This window comes from Phasianus colchicus, chromosome 1 (assembly GCF_987193195.1).
Source record: "Phasianus colchicus chromosome 1, bPhaCol1.hap1.1, whole genome shotgun sequence".
Taxonomy (NCBI): domain Eukaryota; kingdom Metazoa; phylum Chordata; class Aves; order Galliformes; family Phasianidae; genus Phasianus; species Phasianus colchicus.
This window is the reverse complement of record NC_143436.1, coordinates 107,684,664-107,697,883: the sequence shown is the minus strand read 5'-3', so window position 1 is coordinate 107,697,883 and position 13,220 is coordinate 107,684,664. Positions and strand designations below refer to the sequence as shown.

Here is a 13,220-nt window from a genome sequence, read left to right as displayed (position 1 = left end):
CTGAAAGAAGGCAAATAAACACGTTTTGCCTTGTATTCTGCAAGATGTCATTAAAATTAACTGAGACCAGTAACTCATCAGTGTAAAGTCTTCAATGTGTTGGGGGAAAAAAAGGCCAATGGTGATAAGTAAAGACAGAAAATAGATAACTGTGATATTTCAAGTAGCGGCGCCATTGTCTCTGCTGCAAACCTTGTACAGTGCAAATCAGTAGGCGGCACAAAATATCCAGCTACGAAAGTTGTTAGGTTTTTTTTCTGATGTTCTTTCCTTTACCAAAACGTTGCTTTGTCTATATATAGTTTTTTTAAAATATATATATATACATGTAAGAAAAGCATTTGTCTAGGTCAGCTATGTTGGAGAAAGCAGCTCAGCATGCGATAAACTGTTTTTCTCTGTAGGAATATGACACAAGGAAAGGTGCAGCTGTCTTTTTAGAGATTTCTGGCACCAGAAAAAAGAGAATGGTTTTGAGAAAATTCCTCCTGCAGGTCCAAAGTAAGGAGGAAAGGACACAGACACCGCTTAACTCTCCAAATATTGCTACGGCTTTCTTTTTTCCTCCCTCAGCTTCTTTTCTTCTTCCTGTTCTGGGAACAGTTTGCAGCACACCAAGGGCCAGTCAGCTTGTCCTTCAGGTAGGTGAGAGAAATATGAGGCACACAATGGTGACTTTTGGCTGACTGACAAGTGTTTGAATAAGAGCTCTTTTATTCATTTTTGTTGCATAATACTCCCTGCCCTCAACACCAAGTCAGCTTTGCCTTGGGGTGCTTGCAATTACCCCCAGCCTATGGATTTGAGTACTGCGTTCAGTTTTGGGCCCCTCATTACAAGAAAGACGTTGAGGCTGTGGAGTGTGTCCAGAGAAGGGCAATTAAACTGTGAGGGGTCTAGAGCACAAGTTTGACGGGGAGCAAATGGGGAAACTGGGATTGTTCAGTCTGGAGGAGGCTCAGGGGAGGTATCATTGCTCTCTACAGCCACCTGAGAGTCAGATTGGATGTTAGGAAGTGTATGTTCTAGGAAAGAGTGGTGAGGCAGTGGCACAGGCTGCCCAGGGAGGTGGTGCAGTTACCATCCCTGGAGGTGCTCAGGAGCCGTGTGGATGTGGCACTGAGGGACGTGGGCAGCAGGCATGGCGGGGGTGGGCTGACGGTTGGACTAGATGAACTTAGTGGTCTTTTCCAACCTTAACGGTTCCGTGATTCTAACGCTAGGTCGCAGACACCACGCTCCATACCGCTCCTAATGCTCTGACCACCCACCCCTGTGCGCGCAGCTGCCCCGCGCCGCAGGGCACGCAGGCTCCCTCACACACACGGCTGGCTGGACGAGGCGCGCCCCCTGCCCTCACTCAAGATGGCGGCAACGGCGCCCGGCTCGTGCAGGCCACCTGTTGCTGCGGCGCCGCGTCCTATTGGCTCAGGCGGCGCCGTGTGCCGTGCGCGCGGGGAGCAGGAAGAGCAGGAAGGAGACGGTTAAACGCGCGCAGGGGTTGAGAAACGTGAAAGTGGGGGGGAACGGCTGCCGGCGCGAGGCGCTCGAGGCTGCCTCAGCTGCCGCCGGGCCCCGCCCCGCGGGGGCTCCGCTCGCCCCCGGCCATGGAGAGCGGCGGCGGCGGCGGCGGCGGCGGTGGCGGGAGGGGCCCGACAGGCCGGGAGGAGCCGCCGCTCGGGGAAACGAGGGAGGAGGAAGACGAGGCGGAGGCGCCGCCGCCCGAGGCCGAACCGGACTGGAGCTTCGCCGGCGGCGAGATGGAGGCGGTGGTGCTGCAGGATCTGCCCACCGCTACCATCGCCTGCAACCTGGATCCGCGCGTCTTCCAGGACGGCCAGTGCCGGGTGAGAGCGGCGAGGCGGGCGGCGCTGGGCCGGCTCCCTCTGCCGGCGAGGAGCCGCCGCTCGGCTCGGCTCTGCTCGGCTCGGCCCGTCCCGGCCCGCTCCCGCCCCTCCTTCCCCCCGTCGTAGCCGCCGCCTCAGGCTGTGCGGGCGGGGACGGGCGGGCCGGCGGCGGAGGTGGGGGGGCAGGGGGGGGCACGGGCACCGTCGCTGCTCTGGCCGCGGCTCGGGGAGCGGGTGGTGAGCAGGGGGCTGGGGGGACGCGGTGCGTTCCTGCCAAGAAGGGAAGGATGCGAACAGAATGACGAACCGCTGCTCCGGAGCAGGGTGGCGGCAGCTGTCAGAGGAATGGTGTAAACTCGTTTGCCTGAAGTCTAACGCAGCTCTAAGTGTAATAAATGGATGTAACTGTTTCAGGATTGCTTCTCATCTGCATTTTTCTTGGTGGAAGACCAAGCCGAGCTTCGTTTTTCATTCTTCTTTTACTTGTCTCATCGCTGTCTAGGAGTAAAGAATGAGTGAAGTCCGCCTTGCTGTAGGCTTCTCTCGTGGCTCATTTTGCCATCGAGATCATATTTTCTAGCGCCTTTGATACTCAAGGAAACGCTTACTTTTTAAGTAGACAGAAATTAACTGAAATACGCTGGGCCTGATTTTTAAAACACCATTAAAATAATTGTCAATCTCCTGGTGGAAGGCAGCGTAGAGCTGTTAGAGCAGTAGCTCAATATCTCAGCCCTGCCAACAGTCTCATATTAAAAAGGTTCCGGAAGGTGGAATACAATGTAGCTCCATCACCACTGTTACTTTTTCAAGTTCTGTAACCTCCAGTGCCAACCTGATTTTTCTGTATCACTTAGGGCACCTGCTGGTGACAGAAATGGCGCTCTTGTACAGATTTATCCTACTTAAAATAAGTTGACTCCAGACGTGCTTAGGAAATTACCTATAATCAGTTCTATATAGTATCTTCAGCTGCAGGTAGTAATAGTATTTTCTTAGCTGGCGTCTGTAGCCTTAAAATGAATGGATTGAAAATGGTTAGATGCATGACAACACAGATGCATATTTGCAAGCCAGACTGGGAGATATTTACATATTTAAATGGTTTTTCCATCTGTTTTGGTTCCAAAGATTCTCGGTCTTGTGACACTCTTAATTTAGATCAGAGCAAAGCCTTGCATGTCCTTGAAATTGCAATAATTTTTCTATGCTTTCTACTTTTTTTTTTTCTTGCCGAGAGTTGCAGCAGGAAGGAATGCAGGTTAATTAAAATAATGGCAAATTAATTGGAGATTGATCGTCTCGCTGTAAACTGATCTTAACTATGGATGCCTGTATGTACAGTTACTTCACCACCACTGTTGCTCTTCAAATTAAATTCCAAAGACAGAGAATGGAAGAATTATTTTGAACCTGAATATAAGTGATATTTGTGTTCAACAGGGAGGGAAATTCTTACTTATAAAACTTCAGGAAAGATTTTTGTGGCACTTGGTAGGCGTGCAGTCTTCCAATAGACTAAAGAATAGCTTACTCAGCCATTGAAATGCATAACTTACCCCCAGTTAATACAGAGGTGGCTGAAAACAGACCACTACTGTGTAGGAGAACAGTAGGTTAATAATGGACTGTGTATGTTTTTATCATGCTCTTGTTGACCACCTGTCACTTGCAAAGAGAAGAGGCGGGATGAGGCACTGAGGCTGCATTTCTGAGTTGGTGAGGGGTGGATTCAGCATAGTGCTGGTGGGTGTTGTGGAAAGAATAAGGTTGTACTGAAGTGGGAAAGAGATCGGGGCCTTCCATGCATTCTATCCAGTTCTCTGTTAGCAGTTACTGATTCTGGTATCTGGGAAATGAAGGTATTTTGGTCTAGAGCGATGACTTAGTGTTTGGAAATGATTATAATGTAATAACTTTAAAGATTGTGCTTTAAGGAGTAGATTTTAAGAAAATTCCCTTTTTTTTTTTTTTTTTTTTTTGGTACAATAAGCTTAAACTTTGCAAAACGTTGCAAATTCAGTAAGGGCATTTAATTCTGTCTCTGTGCTAAAGGAATAAGTAAAGGTGTTGTAAAATATAACATCACAAGACATGGTATTTTTATAAATATGTACAATTTTTTTGTAATGTGTTTTCATCTGTTCTGGAAAAGGTAGGAAATTGCGTGTATGTAACAGTCTTAAAATACCTTGTCTACATAGTTGTGGATTTTTTTTTTCCACTCTGGTAGGCCACTTAATAATCCTGGATTGCCCTATTTGAGGAGGGTTGATCCAATCAAAGATGAGATAGGGCAGCTAGGAGATGACTGGCAACATCTATTTCCATTTTGCCCTCTTGTTTCTGAACAGTGATTTGTACTTGTGTGAAAGTAACTGAGGGTTATGTTGACATGTGGCTACAGCATTTCCTTAGATTACTTTTGTCACCAAATCACGTGGGTAGAGATGTTTAAAAAAATGAGGCTGCTCAGAGTTGGTTCTTTGAAAACAGTGATTTGTTTATGGAATACTCCATTGGAAATGCTTCATTTCACATCACTGTCACTACTGAATGCTACTGAAGTGCACCACCCACCCCTCACTTCACTCACATCTACTTTTTGGTCTCCATAAATGTTCAGCAAGCATCAGTGAATGTCAGTGGGTGCCATTTTTTCCATACAGAGGAATTCAGTGACACACCTTTGTCATACACGCTTCCATGTCAAGCACCATTGTGTCAGAATGCCCCTCAGCTGCCATCAGTCTCATGGCAACAAAATGTAAAGGAATATTACAAACAGATATAAACAAAAGGAGTGGGAAGGTCCAACCTCTGCTGCCACACCACCATCTGCCTCTGGTATCACAGGCCAACATAATAAGACAGTAGGCAGTACTTTCAGAGCATCCCCTGTATAGTATCTCACCAAGTGAGTTAATAGTACTAGTAAATGATAATTTCTTTCCTGTATTCTCGTAAGAAAGAATTTTAGTGATTTAAATCCTCCATGGATGCTTTTTACAGTGTCATTTTTAGTATCTTTCAGAGAATGCTGCAATACTTATTCTCAGCCTTCTTCCAAAGTACGGTTGGAGAAATTCCTGTGGACTTTATACTTTTATCTTTGCTTTCACAGAAGTGTACAGTAAATGATCTCTGGTAGACAGCCTTTATGGGATCTCCAGGTTAGCTGATTGCCTGGAAAAAATTCTTGTCTGATGTTCTGATACATCTTCTACCACTTTACCCCAAGCTGTTCGGTAATTCTTGTGTTGGTTTTATGCTTGAGAATTTCTTTCTTTTTTTTTTTCTTAAAGCAGCATTTATCCATACAACATGCAAATGAGTTTGGTTTAACTGTGTCTTTGTACTCATTTAAACAAACAACAAAAAAAAGAAGTCAGTAGCTAATTACCAGTGCCAGCAATTATGTTTTTGCCTATTTCCATTTTCCTTTTTTTTTTTTTTTTTTTTTTTGTGTGTCAGTAGAGGACACTCTGTGTTTTAAATAGAACTTCTACTGTCAAATGGCAAGTGTGGGAGGTAATAGGCTTGCTTGTGTCTTGTAATCCTGGAGGGATGTGGCATACTTCAGTGATGATTTTAAACTTCAGAGTGCAGCCACAAGGGGGGCTAAATAACTTCATTTATACCCGGGCAGTCTCTTGCTAAGTAGGTTACCTGGGTCTATTCTGACGGCTTTCTATTTTAGCTGAACTGTAGATGAGTATCACTCATTTAACTTGTGAGGAGAGAGAAAAATGTAAAGAGTATTTAGAAAGAACTCAGCTTGGGGCTACTGATAAACTACTCTTGGTTGTGCTTTTTTGCTGCTTCTTGTTGAGTTGATGGGTTTTTTTTGTTTCTTTTGGGGGGAGGGGTGCTAAGAAACTGGAAGGTTTTCCTTGCAGCTATTTTCCTTAGAATGGCTTGAATTCCTTGCATTACTTTAAGGTATCTATAATTGCCTTAATCTATTAAATCTTTCAAGTTACTGCAAACTAACAAACATAGCAGGTTTCCCTTAATGGAAAACTTGCATTCATTGATAACAGGTGGTTATATTGCAATAATAAGTTTTTCTCCAGAACCTGCTAGAAAAAAAAAAATCACTGAAAGCTGAACTTTTAAAGGACCTTAGCTTGTTCACTTCTAAGTGTACTAGTAGGAGTGAGCCAGTCTCCTACAACCATTACAGAGAACGTATGTCTTCACATAACTTCCAGTGGCAAGCATGCATAAGCTGAGCTGTGATTATTATCATTATTTTTATAAAAGACTATAATCATGCTTGAAGGTAAGGTCTTCAAAATGAACAGAATTCTCTGCAGTAATATAACCAAGAGGAAAAGCACTAAAGGCAGACAAACTGCATCTTGTTAATGATTATCATAGCTTTACAATTCTAGTCTTCCTTCAGCTTTGTATAGTTTTAATATGGAAAAAACTTGTTTGTGAATTGATCTGAAAATAAACTCATTGTTAAATGAGCCATGCTTCTGGAAACTTTTAATTGACTTTCAGCCTACTGAAATAGTCATGAGATGCTGAATGTATTTTGTATTAAATGCTTAGAATTACTTCTGCTTTACAGGAACTTAGTCAAGTATCTCAGGAATACTTACAAAACCTTCCTTACAAAATAGTACTTGGGTTTTCTGGTAATCTCTTCCTGTTATAGTCGCATGCCTGTTAATCCTTTTACTTAGTGTGTTAAACCTCTTAAGTTACATTAAAAAAAAAAAAAAAAAAAAAGGTAAATTTCAGGAAGGTGAGTGTTTTGTGTTTTTACGTGCTTACATTTTTGTGATCACAGGACTACTTTTAGTGAAATGTTCCTTTAATGAAAACTACATGGAATCCATACTTTTCCGTGTGCTTTGAAGACTTTCATTCTTTCGCTGCCTGTGTTATTTTTTTTTTTTGCCTCAAATAATCTTTGCAGAATGTTTATAATTCTTTCTATTCTTTCAAAAAAAAAAAAAAAAAAATCACTGGTTTAAGATTGTTAAAAATCATATCCCAGTGGCTTGTTTTTACATTCAACAATAAAATAACTATTGTTATGATTCAGGTTCAATATTAGGAACAATTTCTTCTCAGCAAGAGCAGTGAGGCAGTGGCACAGGCTGCCCAGGGAGGTGGTGCAGTCACCGTCCCTGGAGGTGTTCAAGAGCCGTGTGGATGTGGCACTGAGGGATGTGGGCAGTGGGCATGGTGGGATTGGGCTGGTGGTTGGACTGGGTGAGGTCTTTTTCAGCCTTAATGATTCTGTGATTAAAAAAAATCTTCCAGGATGAAAGTTCTTGTGGTAAAATTAAAGATCCAGAAGTATTTAGCTGCTCTACTTCCAGATGATACAAGTTTATTCTGCAGCTATTAACAATTTAAGACAGACTTCTGAGTGACTTCAAGTCTGGAGCCCATATAAATGCAGTGCTTTGGCTGATGTGATAATCTTTGATGTTACTGCAGAGCATAATACCATACTAATGCAGTTTTACGGCTCCTGGGATGCATCCAGTCTGCTAAGTGCACAAGCAGAACTCCTGAGAGTCATTGGGATATCTAATCACCTGAGAATTTTTGGAAAAACCTTGTCTTATAAGCTGGCATACTTTATGAATTATGTGAGCATTTGTACTGTATATACAGTTTATGTGGAAATCTTGGTACTAGTCATCATGAGATGACTGTTTGGTTGAAGGATGATGTCTTCAGTCTTCTCACCTGAATAGCTTTTTGTAGCCTTGTGAGCCCAGAGACAATTTTCTACTTGCTCTTCCCAGTGCCCATGTGGGATTCTGCTTTCATTCCCATCACAAAGATGACTTGGAGAAATCATCTTTTGAGCTAAATACTCTTTCTTCAGCTGGAGTAAAAGGGGCTGAAGAGACTATACAGCATGAAGATGTTTGTTCAAGCAGTGCTAGACTGCTTTTTCATATACTTGAATTTTGAACCATTGAACAGCAATTCAGATGGCTTCCTTTAAATATTATCCACATTTAGTTATCCTTGTGACAGTACAAATAATGCCATGAAACAATAGTAGAGATTGTGATTTCACAAGGGGAAGGAGGATTACTTTTGTTTCTATAGTTCTGGTTTATTTTGTTGTCTTCAAGGCATTTCAGAATGCGTCATACATGAATACTGGTTGAAACTTTGATTGAAATAAGCTGCTAACAAAGAAACCTCATGCTGCAGCTTGTAGTGTCTTGATCTTGCTGAGAGGAGATATTTGGAGCAAATGAGGTTTCTATCACACTTAGGCACTTTGTAGGTCACCTAGGTCAGGGGAGAAGAGTAAAATGCTTATTTCTACATCTGATGCCCTGGTACTAGTGAAGTCTTTAAAGTGCAGCAGCCATCCATCCATCCTACTCCTCGAGCAGCGATGCAAGTCCCTCCATATGTAGAAATGATATGGAAGTATGTCACTTATGTAATATTTTAAGGAAAGCCGTATCTGTAGGGTGAAAATAATCGTAAGTGACATTCAGATTTGGTGTGTTTGGCTATAAATGGAAAGTTTTTCAACAATGCTGCACAAGATGGTTTTTGGGTGGCTTAAAATTATTTTTCATGAAGTCAAAAATATTTTAAAATGGTCATTAATAGCATAGGTACTGCAAATATTAAAGAAAAAAGTTTAAAGAAACTTAAAAAAAACTTTAGTTTTTCTACAAAATCAAATGGAAGCCTTGAAGAGTTTTGTCTGGTTCAAATCACTTTGCTCTGATTGCACCAATAAGTTTAGTATACGTAGTAATGCTGTAGAGTACATTTCCTTATGTTCTTTGTTATTGATGTAGTTCAGGAACAAATTAAGGTCTGTTCTCCAGAAATATATCCGTGTAAAAGGAAAGTGTAAAAACAACTACAGAATATTAGGTATGATATGAACTTAAAATGATCCCAATTACCTCTCAGGAAGACACCTTAATATTTGCTGGTATAAGCAATAATGCTTATGTTCATTAGTAACAACTAAACTCTCCTCTGCAGAACAGGCTTAAAATTATAAATATGCTGTTTTTGACAGCAATCATAGGGAAAGCTTAGGTCTCCAGCAGTTTGTTACTGAAGACAATTGTTCAGTTGATCACACTGCAGTGGAAGATGTTTATAAATGCATATGCTTTTAGTAATGTTCTTCAATAAAAGACTTCCTGGTCATGGGTGAGTGTTAGAAAAGCTTGGAAAGAAACCCAGTAAAGTACTTAAAAAAACAGGCAAACAAATTGTGAAGTTCAAATTGTGAAGTTGAAAGCGCGTTCATAGTTTAGCACATGAAGTACTAAAACAAAGCCTAAATTAATGTTATTTCCTAGATGTGAAAATATACTGTAAATCTAGTGCATGGTGTTTCTTTTCCTTTCTTTTTCTGAAATTGTATTCCATCAGATGTGTCACCTTCTTCAATAGGAATAATAGGTAGTTTTAGTTGGAATTAGTTTGGGTGTTCTCCTCTTCTTCTAAGTATGTTTTTGTACTTCAGACTTTGCGTGGAGATGTTTCTCAATTTTTTGTCCTATTATTGCCTCTTCTGATAAATAATCCACAAGCTGTTCGACATGGGTGTAGCGGGTAAGATTGAATGTCAAAGAACAGTTTCTGAAACTTGTTAATATTTTCCATGGACTAGTTTATAGAAACAAGGGATTTCAGAAGCCCCATTTATAGTAAGACTTCAACTAGATAAAATAGTCTTGAAAGTGCAGTTTGTGGTTTGTTTGTGCTTCTTCCCCCTATTTTCCCCCTCCCCTCACCCCCAAGACTTGATACAACAGATGATAGTAGTACCTCATAAATGGAGTAACATAAGGACTTTGCTTTCCTTGTGACAGACACATCTGGCCTCAAACTAGGAATTACTTTATAATTAGTTACAGGTTTTTCCATTCAGATAGCCAGAACCTGCTTGCACCTCCTAATGGAAACTGCATTTTTAAGTTTGAAGAGATCATTCATGCAGTATTAATTATTGTAACCTGGTATTTATGAAGGATTTGTAGTCTTAAGGGGGGAAAAAAAAAAGGCTCCATCACATTCTACAGAATGTAAAGAGCAAAGCCTTTTCATTCCCATGGGAGAGGGGAGGTGTGGGAGTGAGCCACCACATGAAAAATTTCCAGCATAGAACATACACTGGAAATAAATTAGTGAAGCTGAAATATCCAGCTGTCTTTAGTGAACCCGAAGTGGGAAATGAGGTCTCAAATACAATTATTTTGTTTGTGTGCAATGCATAATTAAACCATTGATCTCATTGCCCTAGAATGTTAGAGGCCAAGAGCTTAGTATTAAGAAAGGAGTGGAACTGATTCATGAATAGCCATCAAGCACAGTGATTAGGTTATAACTTGATCCTCAAAGTTTTTGACTTGCTATTGCAAGAATTGGTTGGGAGAAATCTGTTTACCTGCCTTTATAATACCTTTCTCTACTTGCGTTTGTTACTGTCAGAGATAACGAAGGGCTGCTTACTTTGTTAACTCTGTGAGTCACTATTACTGATACCACACATAAAAGCAGAGCTTTTATCACTGAATTTCATTTAAAAAAAAAAGTAACTTTGTCTAAGATAAACTTCTTTCACATTGTTGCAGATTTTCAAATAGTTCTGAAGCTAATAATTGGATCTGACACTGATAATTGTTTTTCCTCTTTTGAGCTTTTCTTTTTTGGAGTTATTTTGATGTTGGCTGACTTCCTGGAAGGAAAACATGCTTTCAGTCACTGTACTAAGAGCAGGTTGCTACCCTGAAAGTTATGTTAAGGTGTTGTCCTATTGAGAAGGTAAGAAGGGCTTTCCCGCGGAATACATAGAGGATGCAATAAAAGCTTAATGTCCTGTTTTTTTAGCTGCAGATAGTTATGCTGGATTGTACTTGGAGTGAAGATAATGGCGAGATAAGTACTGTTTGATCATTAGATTTCTGAGTGTATCCATCACTGTAATGATAATCTTGGTATCCTTAGAACAGAATTGGCTCTGCCAAGAAATACTGTTTTAGATACTTTATAGGTGTGTCAAACAGTAAGTTTGTTTTCCTTTGTTAATGGAATGCCATTCTGGAAGTTTCTGTGAAGGTTTGGGCTTGCTTTCAAAACAAAGGTTTGTCTGGATTGAAAGTACTTCTGAAAGTCAGTGTGCTTTCCAATGCTGAAAGGTGTGGGGAATAGTTTCTTTTTCTTTTGTACCGTTTCCTTCCTCTGTAGAATTAGGAAGCTAACACAACAGGTCTAGTGAACGGCCAGTAAATTCAAGCTGTGTTGTAAGAAATTGGGTTTATCCTATTTCTGAATTTTGTAAGTGAAAACGCCAGTCATAAGCCAGTAATTAGATAAAACACATCATCGATGAAATTACTAGTGAAGTTGTGGCTGCCCCATCCCTAGAAGTATTGAAGGCCAGGCTGGATGGGGCTTTAAACAGCCTAGTGTGGTGGGAAATGTCCCTGCCTATAGCAGGGGTGTTGGAACTGCCTTATCTTTTAGGTCCCTCCCAACCCAAACCATTCTGTGCTTCTGTGAAAATGAGAAAAGGAGCACAACCCGACAGTTCTAGATGCTAAACCCTCCCAGAGGTAGGAGATAATTAGTAAGTTGTTCAGTGCTGGTGATCTTGCTAGGAAGAGGCAATAGTAAGTTATCCATTACCATGGAAAGCTGACACTTCTTTACATCTAATAGTGGGAGTATGTATGTAGTAGGCTAGACTGGTTTGCCCAGTTTGGGAAGGAGGGTGTAATTAAGTAATGGGCAAAGGGAGAAAAGATTTGGAAAGAATTAGAATGTGTATGTCCTGAAGATTGTGATCTTATTAAATGAGATGTTTTCTTCTGTTGAGCGGGAGATGCATACTTGTGAAGTATTGCGCAGAAAACTTTTGTGTGTGGCTTGTGAAAGCTAAAGGGAATTAATGGGAGCCCATTCCTGGTACTTTTCCAGCTGCTGATAGATGTGGAAGCATCTTTGCAGGATAGATTTATTTATTTAATCAATTTCCTGTAGGTACACTTCTTGGCACTTTGGCTGTATTGCTTCAAGCTGATAGCAAAGATCTGTTGGCTAATGGAAATAGTGATTAAGGGCTTGAATTTTCCTGAGGCTCCAGAATGATAGTGAAGCAGCTGCTGTTGCAGTCAGTGGAAAGTATGAATAACTCTTGCTGGGGGTTGTATAACCAAAAGAATAATCGGATCGGATCAGAGACTAGGTTAAATCATTGACTTCTGACTATTAAAAATGCTGTTAGCCTATGTGTTCATGCCTCATTACAACATATAATTTAAGGATGCTAAATAAAGCTCACCTATTAGGCATGAACAGATAAAGCCTTTGCATCAAGAGTCAGATATCTTCCTCTTGAGAAAGGGGTTTGGGAGAAGGTCAGTTATAAGGAGTCTAATAGCTTCAAACAAACTTTTAGCAATTTTTAAAGGCAGTGTTTGTGACCTAAGCCCACAGCAGATGAAGTGCATTTGTTGATAGTGCTTTTTGAAGAGATTGATCTTTAACTAACTACTTGAGATGCAGCTACGTCTCTTGTTTCTTCCTGGTGAGTAGCAAAAAAAAAAAAAAAAGAAAGAAAAAAAAAAGAAAAAAAAAAGCTTTGTTTATTATTCCTATCTAATATCAATAAGAAATTATCATCTCCCTTGCTCCACGAAAACCAGGCATTTCAGAAGGAAGGGGGAAACAGAAAATAGAATGAAATCTGGAACCTTACACAGAGCATGGTGACACACTGGAACAGGTTGCCCAAGGAGGCTGTGGATGCCCCATCCCTGGAGGCATTCAAGGCCAGGCTGGATGTGGCTCTGGGCAGCCTGGTCTGCTGGTTGGCAACCCTGCACATAGCAGGGGGTTGAAACTAGATGATCATTGTGCTCCTTTTCAACCCAGGCTACTCTGTGATTCTATGAACCATACTTGTTTTTTTCAGCAATATTAGTTGAAGCATAAGTTTATAAACAAATACTGTTGCTTTGAATATCCAGGAAGTTAAATAGTTTCAGGAGTTATTTTTTAAAGATGATCTTTTTTTCCCTTTACACAAAGCAGGTGTGTTCTTTCCATCTGAACAAGGAAAATGACTGCATTCTGAAAGCTCTATTGTTAAGTACTGCAAAAGTTTGAAATACCACTGCTTTCTTTTGTTGTTGTTACCAGTGGTGTTTCAATAGCAAAACTACCCTGAAGGATCTAGGATTACGTCAGATGGTCATATGTATTCTGCATATGAGAACTATTGGTGATGGGTGGATGGTTGGACTTGGGTGATCTTGTGTGTCTTTTCCAACCTTGGTGATTCTATGATTCTATGTTTTTTAATGTCTCTATTTCTGGAAATGGCTAAAATAATTCAGCCCT

The 13,220-nt window shown here is 40.9% G+C and overlaps 1 protein-coding gene across 1 annotated transcript in view; it reads left to right on the top strand.

Moving 5' to 3' along the window:
- Window positions 1–1,465: 1,465 nt before the first annotated feature.
- Window positions 1,466–13,220, top strand: part of RCAN1 (regulator of calcineurin 1) — a 41,277-nt gene continuing 29,522 nt past the window's right edge. Inside the window, exon 1 of the mRNA XM_031612754.2 lies at window positions 1,466–1,847. Within this exon, the coding sequence (XP_031468614.2) occupies window positions 1,608–1,847 (240 nt within the window). The 5' untranslated portion in view covers window positions 1,466–1,607. The remainder of the gene's footprint in view (window positions 1,848–13,220) is intronic.